Source organism: Hirundo rustica, chromosome 19, assembly GCF_015227805.2.
Source record: "Hirundo rustica isolate bHirRus1 chromosome 19, bHirRus1.pri.v3, whole genome shotgun sequence".
Classification (NCBI taxonomy): Eukaryota; Metazoa; Chordata; class Aves; order Passeriformes; family Hirundinidae; genus Hirundo; species Hirundo rustica.
The window spans coordinates 5,124,784-5,145,890 of record NC_053468.1 but is presented as its reverse complement, the minus strand read 5'-3'; the positions used below and the strand labels follow the sequence as shown (position 1 = coordinate 5,145,890).

The window sequence follows — 21,107 nt, the reverse complement described above, 5'->3', positions numbered from 1 at the left end:
GTCCGGCCCGGGGCTGCCCGGGGAGCGGCCTCTCCCCCCCCGCTGCCCGTCCGCCCGTGCCCGCGGCCCCGGCAGGGCAGGACCATGGTGCAGAGCCCGCCCGCACGGCAGCGCCGCCGCCCCTGAGCCCCGCCCGGCGCGGGGGCCTGAGCCCCGCCGCGGACGCCGGTAAGGAGGGCGCGGGGGCGGCTCTGCGGCCCGGCCTGCCGGGGGATGCGGTCACCGTCAGGCCGCTCCGGGGCTGGGGGGAGCTGGGGGAGCACCGGGAGAGCCCCCGGGGAGCCTCGGGCCGCGGCGTCGCTGCGCTGTGCCCCCCGAGCCCCGCGTCCCGCTTGGGTTCGGCTCTGCTGCGCGGGGGGGGAGGGTTGTAGGACGGCTTATTTTTATTGTTTACGTAACAAAATCATTTGGGGGGAGGTCGTCGGCTTGAAGTTTGTGTGCGTGGCGTCGTCGCGGGAAGAAAAAAAACCCGACACAATAGTGAAAAAGAGTAATTTCTGTAGCACTAAAAATAGTTGTGTTTCGAAAGAGCCTCCGGACAGTGATTTCCTGCGTTGGGCTTTTCTTGTGTGGTTGTTTGGGGAATTTCCCCCCCCCCCCCAGTTTTCTATACACCCATATTTCACTCTCTTTCACTTTTTTTTTTTTTTTTTTGGAGGGGGGTTTAACTTGACTAATGCTCTCATGACGGTTTTAATAATAAAATTCCTGGTGCATCATGCCTAGAACATGGCTGCTCCATCCCTGCCGTTACATCCAAACCGTGGATCGGAATCACCCTGGGAAAAAATATATTACAGCACAGCCGCGACTTTTTTTCTTTTTTTTTTTTTTTTCCCCTTTTCCCCTTTGTTTGCTTTGTAAGGGTTTGTCTCTGGGGAGATTTATTTACAGGATTAGCTCTAGAGGTGGAACTATCCGGGTAAATTTGCGCCGGTAGACAAACCTGGAGCGTAGATAAGGATTCACCGAGGTTTGCTCTCCACATCCTCGCTGAACTTCCCCCAAGTTTGGCCGCTGGAAGAACGCGGTGGGGAAGAAAAGCCGGGCCTGATGTGTGAATGCAAAAACATTTACCTGTCGTGGTAGATGATTATTGCGTTTTCCTGAGGGCTGAGTTTCAGGAAACACTCCCCGGTCAAGCCTTGTGCCTTGGGCAGGACGCAGCGGTTCGGGTTTCAGCGGGTGAGTTTTGTCCCTTCCCTGCCTTTGCCCGGTTCCCTGGGAATAATCAGCTGATGGCCGCGCTCCAGCTCCTGCCCAGCAGGTGTGCACAGCACACAGACAACTTTTGTGGCAGATAATACTGAATTGTGGCTGAAAAGCGCTCCCTGAGCCCGGCCCGAGTGCCATCAGAGAGGATTAAGCCCTGGGTAGCTTTGTTACCTGCCGTGATTTGAGGAGTGGCTCCGGTGGAATGTGACTCTTCTTTTCCACTTGAAAGACAAGAGCTTGAAAGGGCACCTGATAAAAACAAAATAGCCCCTGTGCTCTGAGAGTGCCCAGCCGAGGGCAGGGGACAGACAGAGCTGGGTGTCCTTTGTGAGCCGGGGACAGCAGGGACAGAGCCTGGCACATCCAGCACCCTCCTGGAGCACCCCCCGAGCTGGTCCTGCTGAGCTGGCAGCTGGGATAATCTTTTAAATTGAATAATTTAATTGGATTTAATAACATCACAGGTTTTGTAGAAATGTTTTATCAGTTGAGCCCTAAATTATTAATGAAACTCGCTGGTGTCAGAATTGTGTTGCTTTTCCCAAACCTGCCCTTTCCCAAAGCATGGCTGGGTGGGAATTCATTCCCTTTCTGAGACCGGCCTGACCTGTGAATAAAGCTGGTTCCCAGGGCTCGGGGCTCCCAGGTTTTGTTTAGGATGAAAACTCGTGTGTGTCCTGGCGTTTGGGGGTTTGTTAATCTGTAAAGTGGAGAGTGAACTCACGCAGTTGGGGCTGAGCAAGTTGAGGTCCTGCTCCCTCTGAGCAGCGGGGATGCAGCACACAGACGTGAAAATGTTCCAGCCATAACTTTGATATCTCAGCTGCTGCCCAGCTCCCTCATTTCAGCTGGTTTTGCTGTCGTTCGTGTTTCCATCAGTGGCCGCTGGCCGTTTTGCTGCTTCTCCCCCTTCTTTCCACACCCGAACTCTGAATTCACTGTTTCCTCAGCCTGTCAGTCATTTTTCTGCTTGTGATTCAGGCTGTGTATCTGTCTGCATCCCTGTCTCCTCACAGTTCTCATTACGGACTGAAGAGCCTTTTCCTGGCATTTCTCTGCACTTTCACTGCTGAATTGGGTCCCACATTCCTTAATGAGTAGCTTTAATGAAGTCAACAATTAACCTTGAACCGGTCACTCAGCCAGTTTCTGATTATTAAACAGTTGCTGATGAGAGTTTTCACACTCCTTGATTAAAGCCATCCTGCATTTCTGGCTGCTGTCAGTTCAGTGTACACAGAATTTGATTTCTCATGGATCTTTGAGGATCCTGTAAAATGGAATCATTTTACTTTTCCTTTCCTCTCCCAGCTTCTCCTGCCAAGCAGCAGTAACCAGAATAGCATTTTTAATACAAATTCAAAGTCCTTCATCTAATACTGTGTGTTTTATTGCAGTCTGGGTGATTTGGGTTGTGGTAACTCACGTTGGAAGTGATGACTTGGACTTGGAAAAGCTGGAAGGTTTAAAAATGCCCATGAGCTCTTTTAGATGGAAGTGGATTCATTCCCATGGCACAGGCTCTTGGCAGACAGAGATGCCTGCTCCGGGTTTGGCACCAAAATGTCTGATTTTCAACCAGAGGTTGAGTTCATTTTAATTTTACAGCTGAGTATGTTTTAAATTACATTTTTCACGTCTAACAAAAGTCAGAATTCGGGGTTCATTGAACCAGGGGAAAAAAGCTTCCTCACTCTATTTCTCCTTCCTGACTTTTAACTTTCCTTCCCTTTTCTCATTCATCATTTTTAAGAACTCGGAGCATACTAAAAAATACTTGGAATTAGTTTGCACTTGTCTGTTTCTGCACGAATTTTTCTTCCAGTGGGAAATGGAGATCAGCTTTGCTGTCCCCAGAGTATCAGCTGGCACAAAGTTCAGGTGCTTGTGGTGAATCCACCAGACTTTTTGAACAACACAAATCTGTAGGGAAGGGCTGTCACACACAGATTGAGTAATGTTTGTTTTTTCCTTTTTATTTTTTTACTTCATCGACCTTTTATTTAAAGTTTTCTGTCTTTATACACAGTTGAAGTCAGGAATTTGGGGGTGTGAAATTCAGTCTCAATTTGGTCTTTTAAAATTTTCTGTCACTCACCAAATTGCTTCCCTTCCTCGGCTTCGTTTCACGGGCAGACCTGAAATGTTTGCTGTTCGTGCCCCTCTTGGGGATGTTGAAATGATTAATTAGGCTTTGAAAAGTGTTCTGAGAGGTGGAAAGAAACATTTCATGCAAGTATGAAGCATTTGCATCTTTCCATTGGTGCAAGTCCCTGGTTTTTGTTCATATTCTGCATCCCGATCCTGTATCGGGATGCCGGGAGGGAGGGATGTCCTTTTCCACATTTCCAGGTGCAGTGTCCTCTTTGCGTGTATGCAAATCCATTTTCCTGCCATCTCCAGCTTCCAGGCTCCAGGAAAATGCGGAGTTTTTTATCAGTAAACATATTTGTGGATGAAATAGCTCAGCAAACTGATAAGGCACTGTGTGATTGAGATTTCCCGTTATCCCCCACTGGAGCTTGTGCACCTCCAGCTGCTGATCTTGGGGTTATGTTTGGTTGCATTCAAGGACCCGAGGTGATGTTTTCCTGAAGCTTCCTCCTCCACACACCCTGATTCCCTCCCTGCGTGCTGTGGAGAAACGTGCCGGCATTTCCTAGGAGGTTGTTGTTGCTTTGGGTTTATTTTGTTCGCGCTGGAGGCCGGGAGGAGGGGGAGAGGCTCAGCTGGACAGAGGTGGTGCTGTGCCCTGGAGGATCCCTCCAGGATGAATTCCTCCTTCCTGCAGGCCCTGCTGCTGCTGGGGAAGGTTTTAGGCTGTGCAATTTCATCCCACGCTCCCTAAAAAGACGATCTGAAGCTGCTGCAGATCCTCAGGCCTGTCTTTTCCCCAGATGTCAGGATGCTGAAGTTACTCTTCCTTACCCTTGGTCTTGAAGCTCGTCAAGTTGTCCCGGAGCCACCTCGAGAGCCTGTCCAGATCCCTTCCCACAGCTTGGTGTCACTGCCAAGCCTGCCCCCGTGTCCCTGTCACCCTCAGAGATGTTGGACAGCACCAGCCCCAGCACCAGCCCCTGCTCACACAGCTCTGGTCCTTATTTTGCTTTATTTTCACTCTTAGAGATCAAATTTGCGGAGAAAAAAGTCCAAATGAAAGGTGATTTTGGTACCTGATGCTGTTTATTGTTGTTAAAGGAGGGGCACTTGGAGGTGAACACCGCTGCTTTGTGTGCGTTCATTTATGGCTGCTTTCCCACGGTTCGCTTGATTTGTGTTTGTAAATATTCCTTTGGCACACAGCTTCATTTTCAGAGTGGTTAACCCTGAGCTGACCCATTTCCTAACCCCTTTGCACTCCTGGTAGTGGGGCACCTTTGAAAATGTAATTGATTTGGGTTTTTTTGAGCTGCACAGCTCAATTTAAACACTGTTCTGTGCAATGAGGGGCTGAGAATTGAAAAACTTGTGAGATCCTAGAGGAGAAGTGCTGCCTCCTGCCCTTCTCCTCCACCCAATTTTCCTCCTTAGGATATTTCGGTGGTGGTTTTGCGTTTGAAACCCTCCTCTAGAGTGATTACCTTACCTGCACAACAAGAAGAGGAAATATCTGTGAGGAAATTCCATCATTTTAAGCTTTCTAGTGACAGGGTGGTAGTTGATATTATTGACAAAGATGTCAAACGGCTTTGATCTCTTTAAAATTCATGTTTGGCTGGGTTTTGTTTTGTTTTGTTTTGTTTTTCTTTCACTTTGGTAACTGCAATTTTGCTTTCAATACCTGCTTTAGTACAGCATATGGGTTTTTTATTGTTCTTAAGAATTCGGCTCCTTTGATATTAAGCCTCAAAATGGGAATTTAATACTTTAGCTGTGACTCATTGCATCGACTTTTTTTGGTCTTTGCAACAGATTTCAAGATTTTCCTTGTTTGTAATTTAGCCTTGAACAACTCATCAGTCTATTTCAGCAGCTTCCTCTTCCACACTCTTTCATACACAAATAAAGAGGAAATTCACAATGTTACTCCTTTGAGGTTGCTGTCAGGAGCTCTTTTGGAGGAGAACTCCCCCAAATTGTAGAACATTTTCTCGCTTTTTAGTTGGCTGCTCAATTCCGTGTTGCTCTGGCACTCTGACAGATTAAACTGTTGTATTTCCACCCTTTACCGTTTTAATCTTTTTCCCTGCCTGGGTTTGTAGATGCTGATTTAAGAGCTCAACATCTCCAGGGTTTCCTGGCGAGTTCCAGCAGCTCTAAGTCCTGCTGAACATCCCTCACTACCCGGCAATTACCTTGGAGCTGCTGGCCAATGTTCCAGCCTGGCAGTTTTCATTCTTGAGCTCCTTGTTTAGTCTGACTGGGGAGATTTTTATTGCACCAAGGATTAAAAGGCTTTGCTGGAGTGGAGCGAGGCAGCGGCAGTCATTAGAGCCACTCACTAAATTATTTATTTGGTTAAAAGTGAAATCTGATCTTGCTTGCCTGACCTGCCAGGAGGTAAAAGCGTTGTTTTGTTTGTTGTTTTCGTTTTTGGTGGTTTTTGGTTTGTTTTTTTTTTTTTTAAACTCTGTGAAGGAGAAATTAAAGTTTAAATGGTATTTTTGAAGTTATTCATTTACACAGAAGAGGAAGTTAGTTGCAAGAGCTGGCAGAAGAATTGGGATGCATTATGATTCTAACAGAGAGGAGGTTAAGGAACCCTGAAAATCCATAGACATTTTGATGTAATGCACTGATCCAGATCACAAATTCCATGATAATTAAAGTTATTTCAGTACTTTGGTTAAAGAAATCTGCAGTCCTTCAGGCAGCAGCATGGAAACATTCATCCTTCTGCCTTCCACCATTGCTATTTTCATGTCAGCTCCAGTATTGAAATCCAGAGTTGTTCCCTTTTCCCTCCCAAATGCTCCAAAGGCACATTACTCCTCGGAAATTGCAGCTTACGGCATTTTCTAATTGCTTTCAAAGCCAGTGAGTTATGGCAGCATATTAAACAACTGGCACTTAAAAGCTGGTGATCTCTTACATAAAAATATTAGCCCGAGTATTTCCCTGTGCAGGATTTTCAGCGCATCCCGGATTTTTTTTATGGCTGGTTTTAGACCCCGTGGTAAACAAATTCTAGTGGAGCTGCTGGAAACCCCTTTAAAAAAGGAATGCCAGCCCTGGATGTGCTGTGGGTGACACTCAGCCCTGATTAAAAGCTGCGATAAACTCTGCGTCTGTGTTATTTCCTAAAGGAAATTCAGGAGGGGACACTGCCTACAGCTCTGCTTTTGCTTTAGGTTCTTGATCTCCTTCCCGTCTCCACGTGCGTCTCCCACGCCTGCAGAAGGAGCGTTTGGGATTTTGCTTCTGCGTGGAGCCTTTGGGGGTTTTTCACTCGGGCTCTTTTAAGGAATTTGCTGCCAGGGACAAGATAGGCAGAACGTGCAGGAGGGCGGATCATTCCCAGCATGATCCCTGCCAGCCCCAGCTCTCCCTTCCCCTGTCCCTGCTGCCTCCTGCCCCCTTCCCTGGCCTGCCTGGCTGTGCCACAGCTGCTCTGGGACACGGTTCTGGTAAGGTGCTCATTTCTCATCACCTTTTCTCGCCCTCTCTTCCCTCTCCTCTCCCTGCTTTTCTCTCTGGGTCCGTAGAGATGTTCGCAGCACCCGCTTCTCGCTGAGAAAAGCTTCCTGGGCTTTGCAGGGTGGATGGAAAGGGGTTGGTGGTGCAGAATAATAAAGCCAGGATGTGATCTTGAGCTCTGGAGAGCTCTGTCTCAGCAGGTTTCAGCCAGCACAGCGAGTGGGGACTCAGCAGGTGCAGCCCAAGGTTGTGCTGTTGGCACCGCACCTCTGCCTCTTCTCCCTGAGCTGGATTTTCTCCTCTCTGGGACACTTTTGCAGGTTCTGTCAATATTTCTTCTGTTAACAGGAACTGAAGCATTCCTGCCAGTAAAATCCTGAGTATACACAAGGAAGTTGGGATCGTTGTACTCTGTGGGCTCTGAAAAGGGCTTTGTCCTTTATCCTTCTTTGGTTTTCTCTTAAATCAATAAATCAGATCCCTCCCTGCCTTGCCCTGTGCCTCTCTCATCCTCAGAGCTGCCGCTTTTCAGCCCTGCTACACCTGGATTGTAAATGAGGATGATGGGAATCACCCAGACCTGCCTTAATTAAATGTTATCAGATCTCTATGGACAGGTCCAACTTTAACCCTTGCAGTACAGAATTCTCTCTGCCTTCCCCTCAGAATTTTGGAGGTCAGCAGCACCTTGCTAGGAGCAGCTCCTGCCTTGGTGGTTTAGTTGGGGTTAAAAGCCTTTTCAGCCAGGGTTTTAGGTAAGACAAAGATAAAGGTTGGCTGGGAGTTCCACCTTGCAGAGCTTCTGAAGGAGATGTCACAAGGCTGCCCTTTAACACCGGGCTGTTTGCTTTTCCCTGGGAGTGCAGGTGGGGAGGCTGATCCAATAATTCGGGTCTTTTTGCTCTGCAGGTAAAAATTCAGGAGGGGAATCAATCAAAAGATTGTATTTGGGGCAAAAATGAATGATTCGGGACATTTCCTCAGCGTGTAAGGTCCTGGCTTTGCTTACAGACAGAACAAAAAGTTCTAGATCCTGCAAGAATTAAATAAAGACCAGGAGTCTTCCAGCCTCCACTTTAATGCAGTTTTGGGGTGTTTCTGCCCATAGGATTCTTGGTGCAAAAGCCTAAAGTTACGCAGGGCCGCTTCTCAGATCCAGCTTTGGAAATGGAGCCATTTGGGATGGGCTAAGGAGGGGATCCTTAAGGCTCCAGCCTGGGTTTTCAAAGGATGTGCGAAGTTTGATTTGTAACTTGATGCATTCAGACGTCGCTGGCGTTAAAATGGAGCGGTGATACCCTGCCCGGGGAAAGGCAAGAGCAGGCTTTATTGCTTATCAGCGCTGCTGGGCTGTGCTGGAAGCTCTCATTCCATAAAATCCCTTCCCAGCCGGCAGCCTGGAGCCCTGGGAAGGCGATGTGGAGCCTGCGCCGGTGGCCGCAGCGTTCCAGGCGCGCGCCGTGCGCTCGGTGAGCAGCGCAGCCACGGAGCCGGATCTCCTTTTAGTGCGCAATCCCCTTCCTCTCCGGCAGAATTCCGCGCGTTGCGATGCGATGCACCCCTCCCACGTGCAGCACTCGGCCCGGTGACTCTGCTGGAACCTTCTTTCCCCTCAGGTGAACAATCAGAATAATGTTCTACATAAACCTGTTGGAGAACCTGAAGGTTTACATCAGCAGCCGCCCTCCGCTCGTGGTCTTTATGATCAGCGTGAGCGCCATGGCCATCGCCTTCCTGACTCTGGGCTACTTCTTCAAAATCAAGGAGATCAAGTCGCCAGAAATGACAGAGGTACGTGCAAAAAATGGTGTTCATTTGGAAAACACGCCTGAAATTATTTTTTTTTTTTACACGTCCTAGAGAGCGCAGAGTTGTGTGGGGATTGTGTGCGTTTTAATTTCAGGAGGGCTGTTGGGGTGAGTGTTTGTTACTCTTGTTTTATATCAAGGACGAGGCCAAAATCGTCTGTCCTGGATCTTCCCTGCTGTGGCTAGGAACCTTTCAGTTTGTTATCTAGGGTCACTTAGCTGCTTTGGGGAGCTTCTTCCCTCGGCACCGTCCTGTGAGGAGGGAAACCTCTGCAGAAAGCGCTCGGCGCGGAGCGTGGTGAGAGCAGAGCAAGTTTCCTTTCTAGCTCCGGGGAGGGAGCTGGGACTGAACCCATCTGACTTGTACAAACAATTTTCCTGTTTCTGAGCCAGCCCTGCTGGTGTTTGTGTTGCTTTGTGAGCCGTGTGATTTTTGTTCAATGGCCTGGAACCGGGCGATGCGTGATCTCCCCCATGGCCTTGAAATCTCCCCCTTTGTCTGAAGGACTGGAATACTTTCCTGCTGAGGTTTAACGATTTGGACTTCTGCATATCTGAGAATGAAACCTTAAAGCACCTCCTCAACGACACCACGACTCCCGAGAGCACCGTGACCAGCGGGCAGGCCAGGTCCTCCACGCAGTCCCCGCAGGCCCTGGAGGACTCCGGTCCCATCAACATCTCCGTCGCCATCACGCTGACCCTGGACCCTCTGAGACCTTTCGGGGGGTACTCCCGCAATGTCACACACCTCAGCTCCACCGTTTTTGGGCACCAGATCGGGCTTTCAGGTAGGCAAAGCCGGACCTTTAAAAATTCGGGTTACGTTTGGCCTTTAGGGGGTTTTTTCCTGACCTTTCACGGGGAGGGGATTGGCTTCAAACTGAAAATAAGTAGGTTTAGGTTAAACATTGGGAAGAAAGTCTTTGTTGTGAGGGTGGTGTGTACTCAGAAGCTGCCACATCCCTGTTAGTGTCCCAGGCCTGGTTGGACAGGGCTTGGAGCAGCCTGGGAGAGTGGAAAGTGTCCCTGCCATGGGACAGGAAACAAAATCATGTTTAGAGTCCCCTCCAACCCAAATCTATGATTCTAAATATTTCTGTAATTTAAATAACTATATAATCAATTAAAGATTTACCAGCCTGTTATGGGTGAGATTAATCTTCTGCACAGAGCACAGATGTGTTCCCAGATCTGTTGTGAGTTTATTCCTGTACCTTCACTTGTTTGTTAGGAGAACTTTTCCCTGCATTCAGAATGGAAAAGCACCTGCAGGTGTGCCAAGATCGGGCTTGGCAGTTTGAAACGATTAAACCTAATGACAATGGAAGGTCATTTTTAAGCCAGCAAAATTCCAAACAGTGACTCTCTGCAGTTTTGTCTTGATCCGTCAAGTCCTCAGCTGACATTTCAAATGTGGCATGGATGCAGTAAGAGAGTATTAGGGTGACTAAAAAAATTGTAGTTTATCTGAAACGCAGAAGTGAATCAGCTTTAATATCACAAACAGCACCAGATAAGATGATTATGGTTTCTGTGGTGTGCAGAGACCAATCTGCTCTCTGGCTGGCTGCCAGGATGTTTTGACAGGAGTTTGTGGAGAATTAATAGAAATTGATAATAGGACCTCACTGTACTTTAGCTTTCAGCCAGAATTGCATTTTACAATAATGCTGAAGGTCTTGGACCTGTGGAGAGACACTGCCCATAGCTGCAAATGTGCATTACTGTATTTTCCGTTGTTATTTTGTTGCTGTTTTGAGAGCTGCCAAACGCCGGTTCCATTTGCAGCAGCCTGGGTTTATTTTCAGTCTGAATTTCTCCACGTGGAGTTATCATACATGACTTAATGTGCAGCCCAGTGTCTGCTGACACCTTTTTCTCTGCACAAACATCTCCACTTTGAAAAGTGAGCATCAGAAAAAACAGATGTGGAACAAAGGTCTTAGGGGAGCTTTGGGGAAAGGCTTTTCTAATGAAGGTCTGTGAACATGCATGAATTCAGTTATAATGCATTTTTCATTTCTGAAAGCAGCCTGATGCCCCCAGCCCTGGGCTGGGAGGGATTAGAAGGAGCAGCAGCTGGGGGATTTCGTGGTTTGTTTGGGGTTTTAACTTTTCTTTCCGCTCTCTTTGTTGCCTGCAAAGATCCGGGATGACTCCAAAGGGTGACGCTTCCTGCCCTAATCACTTCTGTGTTCTCCTTACCCCAGCAATTGTTGCTCAGATACTTTTGTGAACCGAAGCCCAGATTTCCTTGTCTCTTTCTCCAAAGGCAGAGAATCCCACGAGGAGATAAACATCACCTTCACCCTGCCGGCTGCCTGGAATTCCGATGACTGTGTCCTGCACGGCCACTGCGAGCAGGTTGTGTTCACCGCCTGCATGACCGTGACAGCAGCCAGCAGCGTTTTCCCGGTCACAGTGTAAGTGCAGCTCTCCTCCAGGGGCTGCTTCCTGCCTCGTTCATTCCTCTGAGTCCTTAGCTCCTGGTGAAAATTCCTGCTCGTGCGTGGTGGGAATTGCGTCCTTGCTTTCCTTCCCCCGCGGTAAAATGTTTGTCTCAGAAGCTCTGCTGTCTCTGAGGGGGTTTTTGCCTGCCTGTTAGCTGTGATTTAAACTTCACTGGGAGCAAGAGAATCCGTGGAAGTTTAAGGAATTTACCCCATAATTGAGTTTCAGAGATGAGATTTGACGCCGAGGTTTTTACCCTCTTCCCTGCTGAGAGATCAGCACGAGGCAAAGGCTTTGCCTTTGCCTCCACCAAAATATTTTCCATTTGTCTTCTCTGGAGCTCCTGGCACTGTTCAGTCCAACCTGGAAAACCCCAGGCTGTGGGAAGCCTTAGGAAAACCAGTATTTTTCCAATTAAGCTGTGGGATGTTGGCTTAGTGCAACAACATGCAGTTAAATTCTAATTTTAGCGTAGCAATCATGTGGCTCTTGGGGGTTTTTAACGTAAACTTTGGGGTTTTGTCGTTGCTTAGGAAGGCCCGAACTAAAACCATGTTTTGAGAAGAAAAGTTGTCCTGGTTGAACACGGAAAATGCATTTCAGGGTGCTGATTATTTCTGATTCATTGCAGTCAGCCACCACATTGTGTTCCTGAAAGCTACAGCAATGCCACTCTGTGGTACAAGATCTTCACCACGGCCAGGGACTCGAACACGAAATACGCCCAGGATTACAACCCCTTCTGGTGTTACAAGGGAGCAATTGGGAAAGTCTACCACGCTCTAAATCCCAAACTCACTGTTATAGTTCCAGATGTAAGTGCTGGGCTGCTCCTCTGATGTATTCGGGCAATGCTTAGCTCTGGTTTCACGGAATGCGGTTCCTAAAACTGTCGGTTTTGCTGCCGGTTTGTTGTGTGGTTCCACTCAATATGGTTCCTAAAACTGTCGGGTTTGCTGCAGTTCACTGTGTGGTGTGAGGGCTGAGAATGCTCCCCGCTAATGGGTGTGATGATTTTCATCCACGTGCCTCACAGCTCTTAAAAACCACCATTTACGGGCTGAAATCGTTTCACAAAAGCCTCTGCCAGTATTTGGGGAAAATACCCGTAACGCGGATTTTTAGCACGAGAAACATTTTGTGCCACGATTAGGAATCGATTCCCTTGCTGTGTAAAGAGGAGGAAGTTGATTAATGAAGTTATTTCTGGGTTGATCTGGTAATTATGGCTTTAATATCAAATGTTAAGTCTGTAAATGGTTTTAATTTGCTTTTCTGTGTGCAGGATGATCGCTCTCTAATAAACCTGCACCTCATGCACACCAGTTACTTCCTCTTCGTGATGGTGATTACGATGTTCTGCTATGCAGTCATTAAAGGCAGACCAAGCAAACTGAGGCAAAGCAACACAGAGTTCTGCTCTGAAAAGGTGAGAAAACAGAAAAGCTCCTGTTGGGCGGAGGACAGGCTGGGTTTTCTTGTCTGTGGAAAGGGAGATTTAATTTCTCAGAGAGACTTGGGTGTTTCATTGTGGACAGTGCAGGTGAGGGTTATGAAATCCACACAAGAGATCCTCGAGATGAGATTCCTGTCCTCCAGAAATGGATTATTGCAGCTCAGGAAGGGCTGGGCTGCGACTCCTCTGCCACAATTCCGGTTATGGCTGAACTGTTTTGCCTGAAGCAATGAATAGGTGGCATTAAATCTTTAATTATTCATTATCTCTTACCACAACAGACTGAAAACTGTGAGTTAAACGTGGGACATAGTTCTAAGGGTTGTTCATCGGAATTAAGTTAAAAACAAAGCTGTTGAAAGAGTCATTGGTTGTTCATCAGAATTAAGTCAAGAGCAGTAACAGAGCTGTTGAAAGAGTCATTGTTCAGTATTACCTTGGGGATCTGCAGTTTGCCTGAAGGATTAAATATGAATGTATTTAATTGAGAAGTAGGAAGCCGGTGTTGACACCTTCTGATCTTAATGATATTTTGTAGTTTGAGCTGGTTTGGGGTGGTTTCTGTGGTCTTTTTTTTTTTTTTAATTTTGGGTGGTTTGGGATTTCCATTCTATTGATTTTTTCAAAGTACAGAACTCCTTCAGACCCGCTTAGATTTCCTTTCCACGTCAGACTTTCCAAGCTTGCTTTGAAAAGTCAAGGACAGCCCTGCCAGCTCACAGAGATAAATCATATCACTGTTACAGGATTAAGGATTTGCCTTTAATTAAATATTTTCTCTGCCTTTGTTGTTGTTGTTGTTTTTTTTTTTCCAGGTTGCTTTGTCAGAAGCATAAAAACCTCCCCTCTCCTTCTCCCGGGAACGACCGAAACCATTGCCTGCTGAACCCAGCCTGGGTCTTGACACTCTGTGAATCCATTACCTTGCAACGTTGGTTTATTCCAACCAAAGACATTTCAAAGTGCCTGTAATTGATTTGTACATATTTATAAAAGCAGAATATCCAGAGTAATTCCGAGGAGACGCGCTCGCCCCGCGGCGTGGTCGGAGCCCTCCGGCCCCTCCCTGGGGACAGCCCCACGTTGGTGTAGATAATTCCAGGGAAAAGGCTCCACAGAGGCAGAGAGTTTTGTCTAGCTGCACCTGGGCAGGTGAAGATGCCTTTGCAAGTGTCTCAAACCAACCAAGAGATGTTTGGTTTTCTTGCCCGATCTGTACAGTGTGTTTGAACCAAGTATGCACCTTTGATATAATCCTGCATTTCCAAAGCCACCAATCTACAACATGAATTCAATGTGTGTTTGTGTGGCCTAATACTTTATTCCATTTGCTCCTTGCTTGCAAGAAAAGATATCAACGTTTTAGATTTTTTTTTTTTTCTCCTCTCTCTTTTGGAAGAAAAAAAAAAGTACATATTCACATTTTAATAGTGCTGTATTTAGGACAAACTTGTGCTTTTATTCATAGTAAAAAACAATAAGAAGTGAAGTCCCATTTTAAACTGTTACTTACTGAAAAGAACTGTTTGACTTTTTGTTTTGGTTTTTTTTTTTGTTTGTTTGGGGTTTTTTTTTTTTTTGGTATTTCATTTGGCTTGCTGAATTGCCAGAGAACCAGTCAGCACAGAGACTATCTGGAAAACTTTTCCACTTGGCCTCCCATCCCCAGCCCTCCAGCCAGGATTGTGTGTCTCTGCTGCAGAGCAGCTTTCTGTAAACTTTTTTTTCTCTTTTTTTCTTTTCTTTCTAGAAAGTGAAACTTAATAAAAAGATGTATTGTGTTAACAGCCTGCTGGGGCTCTGCACGGCCTTGGGCAAGCGCGAAGAGTGAAAGGAAAAGAAATCCCAGAGTCTGATACTGAGCTTCACTCTGGGACTGTGCCTGCAGCTCTGAGGGGCAGCTGCCAATGGCACTGCTGAGCTCTGGCCCATTAAATTCATTAAATTCATTAAATTCATTAAATTGCCGTTTACTGCTCTCCACTCAGGGGGGAATGGCCACAAGGGTGGAGCTCTTGTGAGGAAGGTCGAAGAAACCACCCAGTGAAACCCCTTCTGTTCCCTGTGTCCATTCTTCAGTCCGAGATTTGATTCTGTGCATTTCTCCTTCCCCCATTCTGCCTTTTGCTGTTTTTTTTTTTTTCCCTGGTTCCTTGAGCAGTCTCCTTAATTTCATGGGCCAGGTTCTTCCTGCGGACATTTCCACCACTGCTTTTAAATCTCACTGGTTGCCTTAATTGACTTTTCATCTTTTCTCCCAGCTTTCTCATCAGGTGGTGTGACAGCTCTGCCTTCATTCCTTCCTTCCTTCATTCATTCCTTCATTCCCACAGGCTTTTTTGTTCCTCCTCCTTTAGCTCCAAACTCCACAGAAGAAAAAAGCCAAGTGAGGATCTCATAGTCTTGGTGATGCTGGCATAAAATCCCCTGTTTATTCCCTCCAGACTCCTGGTTCTGTGTGTGTTGGGACTTCAGTAAGCTCACGAGTCCTGAGGGTGTTGGAGCAGTCACAGTTTCCTTCAGAACACGTTTCCTCCTACAATTTCAGTTCCTTAGGTGGGATTACCTGACTTGTTTTTCCTCCAGGGAATGTTGAGGCAAAGCTTTAGAGATGGCCTGGTTTGAAGTTTAGGGATAAAAAGAAGCTCCCGGTTTTCTCCTGATGCTGCTGTGGGCTGATGCTGCTTCCCTGGGATGAGGCAGGGAGGTGAAACAGGCCAAGAGCTTCTCCTGAGCTGTTCCTAAATCCCAGCCCGAGCTGTTCCTAACTCACACAAGCCCAGCCTTCCGTGTCAATCCTCGCTCCAGGAGCTGCCTCCGAGGGCGGCTTGGTGTGGGGACCAAAGGCGGGAATGGGAGATGGGATTGGGAGAGAGGTGATGCAAATCCTGGAGATACCAAAAACCCACCCAGCGTCACCTGACTCCTTCAGGAGAGCAGAGCAAATCCTTTCTCCTTCAGCAAATTCCAACTCCAAACGTCCCAGCTGGGATTTGGGCTGTTGGGGAAACCATTGGGGAACGAAAAGAGCCTGCTTTGACAACTTCTCCCCCACTTCCTGCACCCCCCCCAGGAATATTAAAGATTGTGACCCACAAATGCAGAAGGGAAAACGTTGGAGAGTTGGAATTTTGTTGGCCTTAGTTGATCCTTTTGCCCCCTGTATTGCAGCAGGGAGGTGCAGGATGTCCCGGCAGGCCAAAATGCTGGAATGCTGAGGAATATTGGATTGTTCCCAGGCGATGTACAAAGTTAAATGCAGCCAAACAGAAGAGTTAAAACTTAATATTGAAGTTCAGATCATATTGATCTTTCCTTTTTTTGTTTTCTTTTTTCTTTTTAACTATGACTTGAATCAGTTTTGATTCTATTTGTACGTGTTTTCTTGTTCTTAGAAAGCTGCCATTTTCTTTTTTTTTTTCTTTTTTTCCTTTTTCTTTTTTTTGCGTTTTCTTTGGCATTACATAGAAAATCTGAGCCTCGGTTTCAACCCTCTGCAGGTGATTGTAGGGTTCGAGATGGCTGTTTTTTGGTTTTTGTTTCGTTTTGTTCTTACATTTCACTTGTCTTGTTGCATGATGGTTAATAGCTGATTTGGAAATGACATTTCTCTCCTAGATTAATTTTTGTGTTTGTAAGATGTGCATATTGCTTTGCAGAATAAAAACTATGAAGTTTACCCTTCCTGTCTTTATTTCCACAGCCCGGTGGCTGCAGAGGTTTCATAAATCAACCAAAATTATATGGAGCACGGGAGGAAATCGGGAAAATCTGCAGTAAAATGGAATTGAGTTTGAGTTGTAAATTCTTTTTCCCTCCAGCACTCATCAGAACCTTGCTGGTGATGAATTGCCTGGCAGGGAGAAAATCAACCTGTGGCTGAAGGTAGCAGCCCTGTTTCTGTTTTAACTGCTGGGACATCTCTGCTGTCACCAGAATTTGGATTCCTGAGCCCCAGCGCTGCGCTGGCAGATCTTCAGCAGCTGCTCACACCCAGGATCCATTGTGAATCCTTTCTCTCAGCCTTTCCCAACTTTCTGGGTGCAGCCTGAGGTTCGACCTTGAGGTGTCTGTGAACCCGGGCTGGGAACAGCTCAGCACCAAACCCAGGAGCCGGGTGGGAGCTGCCTGGGGCTGGATCTTCCTGCAGCCCCGTCCCTGAGCGCTCCCCGTCCGGAGAGGGGCTCCGCGCGGATCCGGCCCCTTCCCGGGCCCTTCCCTGCGCCACCGGCACAGCCCGGGCCGGGAGAGGAGCCTGGGATTCCTGCTGGGAAGGGATTTGTAGGACTGAGGAGAAATGAGGAATGTCAGCGGGGAATGGGGAGCTGAGGGGACTCGGGGGGCTGGAGGGGATCCCGGAGGATGGAGGGGCTGGAGGAGAATTCCAGAGGGGCTGGAGGAGAATTCCAGAGGATGGAGGGGCTGGGGGAGAATTCCAGAGGGGCTGGAGGGGGATCCCAGAGGATGGAGGGGCTGGAGGAGAATTCCAGAGGGGCTGGAGAGGGATCCCAGAGGATGGAGGGGCTGGAGGAGAATTCCAGAGGATGGAGGGGCTGGAGGAGAATTCCAGAGGGGCTGGAGGGGGATCCCAGAGGATGGAGGGGGATCCCAGAGGATGGAGGAGCTGGAGGAGAATTCCAGAGAGGCTGGAGGGGGATCCCAGAGGATGGAGGGGGATCCCAGAGGATGGAGGGGCTGGAGGAGGATCGCTGAGCGGGGATTCCTGCGGAGGGAGAGGCTCTATGAGGATTTCTGAACAGAGATCTCTGTGGATAGAGTCTGGAGGGGAATTCCTGTGGGTGGAGGGTCTGAAATGGGGTCCGGGAGCGCCTGCGGACAGAAGAGCTGGGGGAAGATCCTGAAGTGAGGATCCCTGAGGATGGAGAGGGAATCCCTCCGGACAGAGGGTCCTCTGAGGGGAAATCCCTCGGGACTGAGGGTCTGGAGGGGAAATCCTGGAGCAGGAATTCCTGAGAATGGCGGGGCTGGAGGGGCTTCCCTGCAGCTGGAGGGGATGGAGGAGGATCCCTGAGCGGGGATTCCTGAGGGAGATCCCTGGGGATGCAGGAGGGGGATCCTGGAGCGGCGATTCTGGGGGACAAAGGGTCTGGAGTGGGACCCTTGCGATCGGAGAGGGGTCCGTAATAGGGTGTCCCTGTCCCGGTGTCCCTGTCCCGGTGTTCCCGGTGTCCCTGTCCCGGTGTTCCCGGTGTTCCCGGTGTTCCCAGTGGTCCCGGTGTTCCCGGTGTTCCCGGTGGGCCCGGTGTTCCCGGTGTCCCTGTCCCGATGTTCCCGGTGTTCCCGGTGGTCCCGGTGTTCCCGGTGTCCCTGTCCCGGTGTTCCCGGTGTTCCCGGTGGTCCCGGTGTCCCTGTCCCGGTGTTCCCGGTGTCCCTGTCCCGGTGTCCCTGTCCCGGTGTTCCCGGTGTTCCCGGTGTCCCCGGTGTTCCCGGTGTCCCTGTCCCGGTGTTCCCGGTGTTCCCTGTGTTCCCGGTGTTCCCGGTGTCCCTGTCCCGGTGTTCCCGGTGTTCCCGGTGTTCCCGGTGTTCCCGGTGTCCCTGTCCCGGTGTTCCCGGTGTTCCCGGTGTCCCTGTCCCGGTGTTCCCGGTGTTCCCGGTGTTCCCGGTGTCCCTGTCCCGGTGTTCCCGGTGTTCCCGGTGTTCCCGGTGTCCCTGTCCCGGTGTCCCCGCCGGACACCGCTTGGTGGCGGCACGATCCCGTCCTTTCCCCGGAGCGGGCCCGGATTCCTTCCGAAGGGACGGAGAACGGCTCCAAGGCGGCGTTTCCCCGTCCCGGTGTTCCCCGGGGGTCTCTCGCTCCGGGGGATGCCCGGGGTTTGTGCAGCTGTGGGGCTGAAAGCGGGGAATTTTCCTGTTCCCAGCCGAGGTGCGATGGGGACAGGGGGAGCCGGGAGATGCCCCGGTGCGGGCGGCATTCCCAGCACAACCTCTGCGGCTTCGGGAGCTGCTCCTCCTGCGTTCCTGCTCCTCCTGCATTCCTGCTCCTCCTGCATTCCTGCTCCTCACCGTGCACTGCAGGAGACCAAAACACCTCCCTGACAAAATTCCTCGTCCTTTCATCCCCACCTGTATCCCCAATAAAGAACAAACCCAGCCCCGGCGCGCCCCTGAGCAGCACCCCAGGCCTCGGACGAGCTCTTAATTACAAACATTTCACATTCAGCAGCTGCCTGGGGAAAGTCTGGGGAGTGAGGCTGGGTTTTTTTCCCCCAGGTCTTGCTTCCAGGCAGGGAAAGGGAAGAGCAGGAAACTTGTAAGGGATAAATTGGGTTTGTGGATCTATCCACCGTGGAAGCCCAGCCTGGTGAGCGCGGAGGCCAAAGCAATCGGACGAACCCTTCCCTGCTATCGATTAAAGGAGGAATTCCAGAGGATTTGCTTCTCTCTGCTGTGACAGCCGTAAAGCTCAGCCCCCAGGTCTGGTGCTGCTCCTGGTTACCAAGCCCAGGGCCTGCCTCCACTCAGAATTAATATCAAAAATTAACAGCGATTTTTGGGACAGAAAGGGGCTGATTCCTCAGTGACGGCTCAGATCCCTGCTGGCGGCAAGACTTCACCATTTCCTGACCGGGACCCAGCTCCGGTGCCTAACCTTGCCCTGAAGGCGTCGGGAATTCATGGTTCTTTGGGAGATTGGAGCCTCCCCACCCCTCCTCCTCCATCTAAATCCACAATCCCCGCGTTTCCCGGCCGCGATGGATGCGGGAGCCCCTCTCCTTCCTCCCTTCGCTTTGAACGAGGACAGAAGCGAACTCCCGTCGTTATTCACGGCACTCCATCGCGCGTGGATAAAACGCTCCGCAGGAATCCTTCCCGACTCCCGGCAGAGCTCCCAGCAGGGAATGCCGCTCCCACGAGGATGCTCTGCCCTCACCGGGGGGACACCATCCGCGTTCCGGGTGCGGGAGGGATGCAGACGGGCACAGAGCAGTTTCCAGAGGAAAATCCCTCCCCTCAGGCATTGCCGGGAGCGATGCGAGGAGTGTGAGCCAAGTGCGGGCTGAGGGGAGCCCAGGGGCGGTGCCGGCGGGGACCCCGGTGACAATGGCAGCGGCTGAAAGGTGTCGTTGTCAGCTGAGGGGCGGCAGGAAGGAGCCCCCGGCACTGCGGGGACTGCTGGAGCCCAGCCCGCCGGGACTCGCCTGCTTTTGTCGGCCTGGGGTGGCTGGATGGGAGGGGGGAGCAGAGCGGAGCCCTGGAACGGCCCCGACAAAGCCGGGATCCTTCGGGAAGCGCTTCCACACGGCCGAGAGCCGGGATCCGGGCAGCTCCGTGCGGAACCGCGGGGCCGGGAGGGCAGAAATGACAGCCCTGGGGTGGGTGCGCTGCTGCTGCTGCGCCGACAGCGCCCAGGCACCGGCGGCATCGCAGCTGCGGGCAGAGAGAAACCGGAGAGAAACTCCAGAGCTGCCCCAAAACGCAGCCGAGACTCCCATTGCTGGAGGGATGGGATGGGATGGGATGGGATGGATGGGATGGGATGGGGTGGGGTGGGATGGGATGGGATGGGATGGGATGGGATGGGATGGGATGGGATGGGATGGGATGGGATGGGATGGGATGGGATGGGATGGGATGGGATGGGATGGGATGGGATGGGATGGGATGGGATGGGGTGGGATGGGATGGGATGGGATGGGATGGAGTGGGATGGGATGGGATGGGATGGGATGGGATGGGATGGGATGGGGTGGGATGGGATGGGATGGGATGGAGTGGGGTGGGATGGGATGGGATGGGATGGGATGGGGTGGGATGGGATGGGATGGGATGGGATGGGATGGGATGGGATGGGATGGGATGGGGTGGGATGGGATGGGGTGGGGTGGGATGGGATGGGATGGGGTGGGATGGGGTGGGATGGGTGGGACTGGCAGTGCTCCCGGCAGGTGCGCAGGGTGGTGGAACGCTGCTCCCCTGCCCTGCCGCCTGCTGCTGGCACCTCCCCTGAGCTCTCCCGAGTCCTGTGATGACCCGGGAATGTTTTAATCACCGGAGCAGAGCTCCCAGGAGTGGGGAGCGATGTCCTTTGGCGGCTGACAGGGATGAGGACAGGCCGGGGGAGGCTCTGCTGAGTGGGGAGAGCTGCTGCCTTTGAGCAGGATCAGAGTTTGAGATCGAAACTCACTGACACCAACATTCCTGCTGGGGCTGAGGGGCTCTGTTTGCGGTTTATACCCTGCTTTGAGCGGGAGGTGTGCGATACAACGAGTGCTCTCCACGGTGCGACCTCAGTGGGGTCAGGAGTTTGTGGCTCTTGAGGACAGCACATCTCTGCTATTCTTGGCTGCATTTTCCTGAGAGCAGCTTGCAGATGTTGATGTTGTTGGAAGCTCAGGGCTTCCAGAGCTGGCTGGGACAGCCCAGCAGGGGCAGCGGGTTCCTGCTGGAGACATTTCTCTGCTGGGGCTGCGTCCTCTGGGGCTTCTAGTAATGCTGCTTCCTCCTTCTCCTTCTCCTTCTCCTTCTCCTTCTCCTCCTCCTTCTCCTTCTCCTCCTCCTCCTCCTTCTCCTTCTCCTTCTCCTTCTCCTTCTCCTTCTCCTTCTCCTTCTCCTTCTCCTTCTCCTTCTCCTTCTCC

General features: G+C 50.4%; 1 protein-coding gene across 2 annotated transcripts; it reads left to right on the top strand.

Annotated features, from left to right (window-relative positions):
• Window positions 1-66: 66 nt before the first annotated feature.
• Window positions 67-16,189, top strand: TMEM248 (transmembrane protein 248). Of its 2 annotated transcripts, none has more exons than XM_040082624.2 (7): window positions 67-168; window positions 8,409-8,583; window positions 9,106-9,391; window positions 10,876-11,026; window positions 11,686-11,869; window positions 12,340-12,483; window positions 13,326-16,189. In XM_040082624.2, the coding sequence occupies exons 2-7, from the start codon at window positions 8,425-8,427 to the stop codon at window positions 13,344-13,346; spliced, it is 945 nt and encodes a 314-aa protein (XP_039938558.1). In that variant the 5' UTR covers window positions 67-168; window positions 8,409-8,424; the 3' UTR covers window positions 13,347-16,189. The 2 variants fall into 2 exon arrangements, with proteins under 2 accessions (XP_039938558.1, XP_039938559.1); XM_040082625.2 differs by lacking the exon at window positions 67-168 and adding an exon at window positions 6,528-6,782.
• The last annotated feature ends 4,918 nt before the right edge of the window (window positions 16,190-21,107 follow it).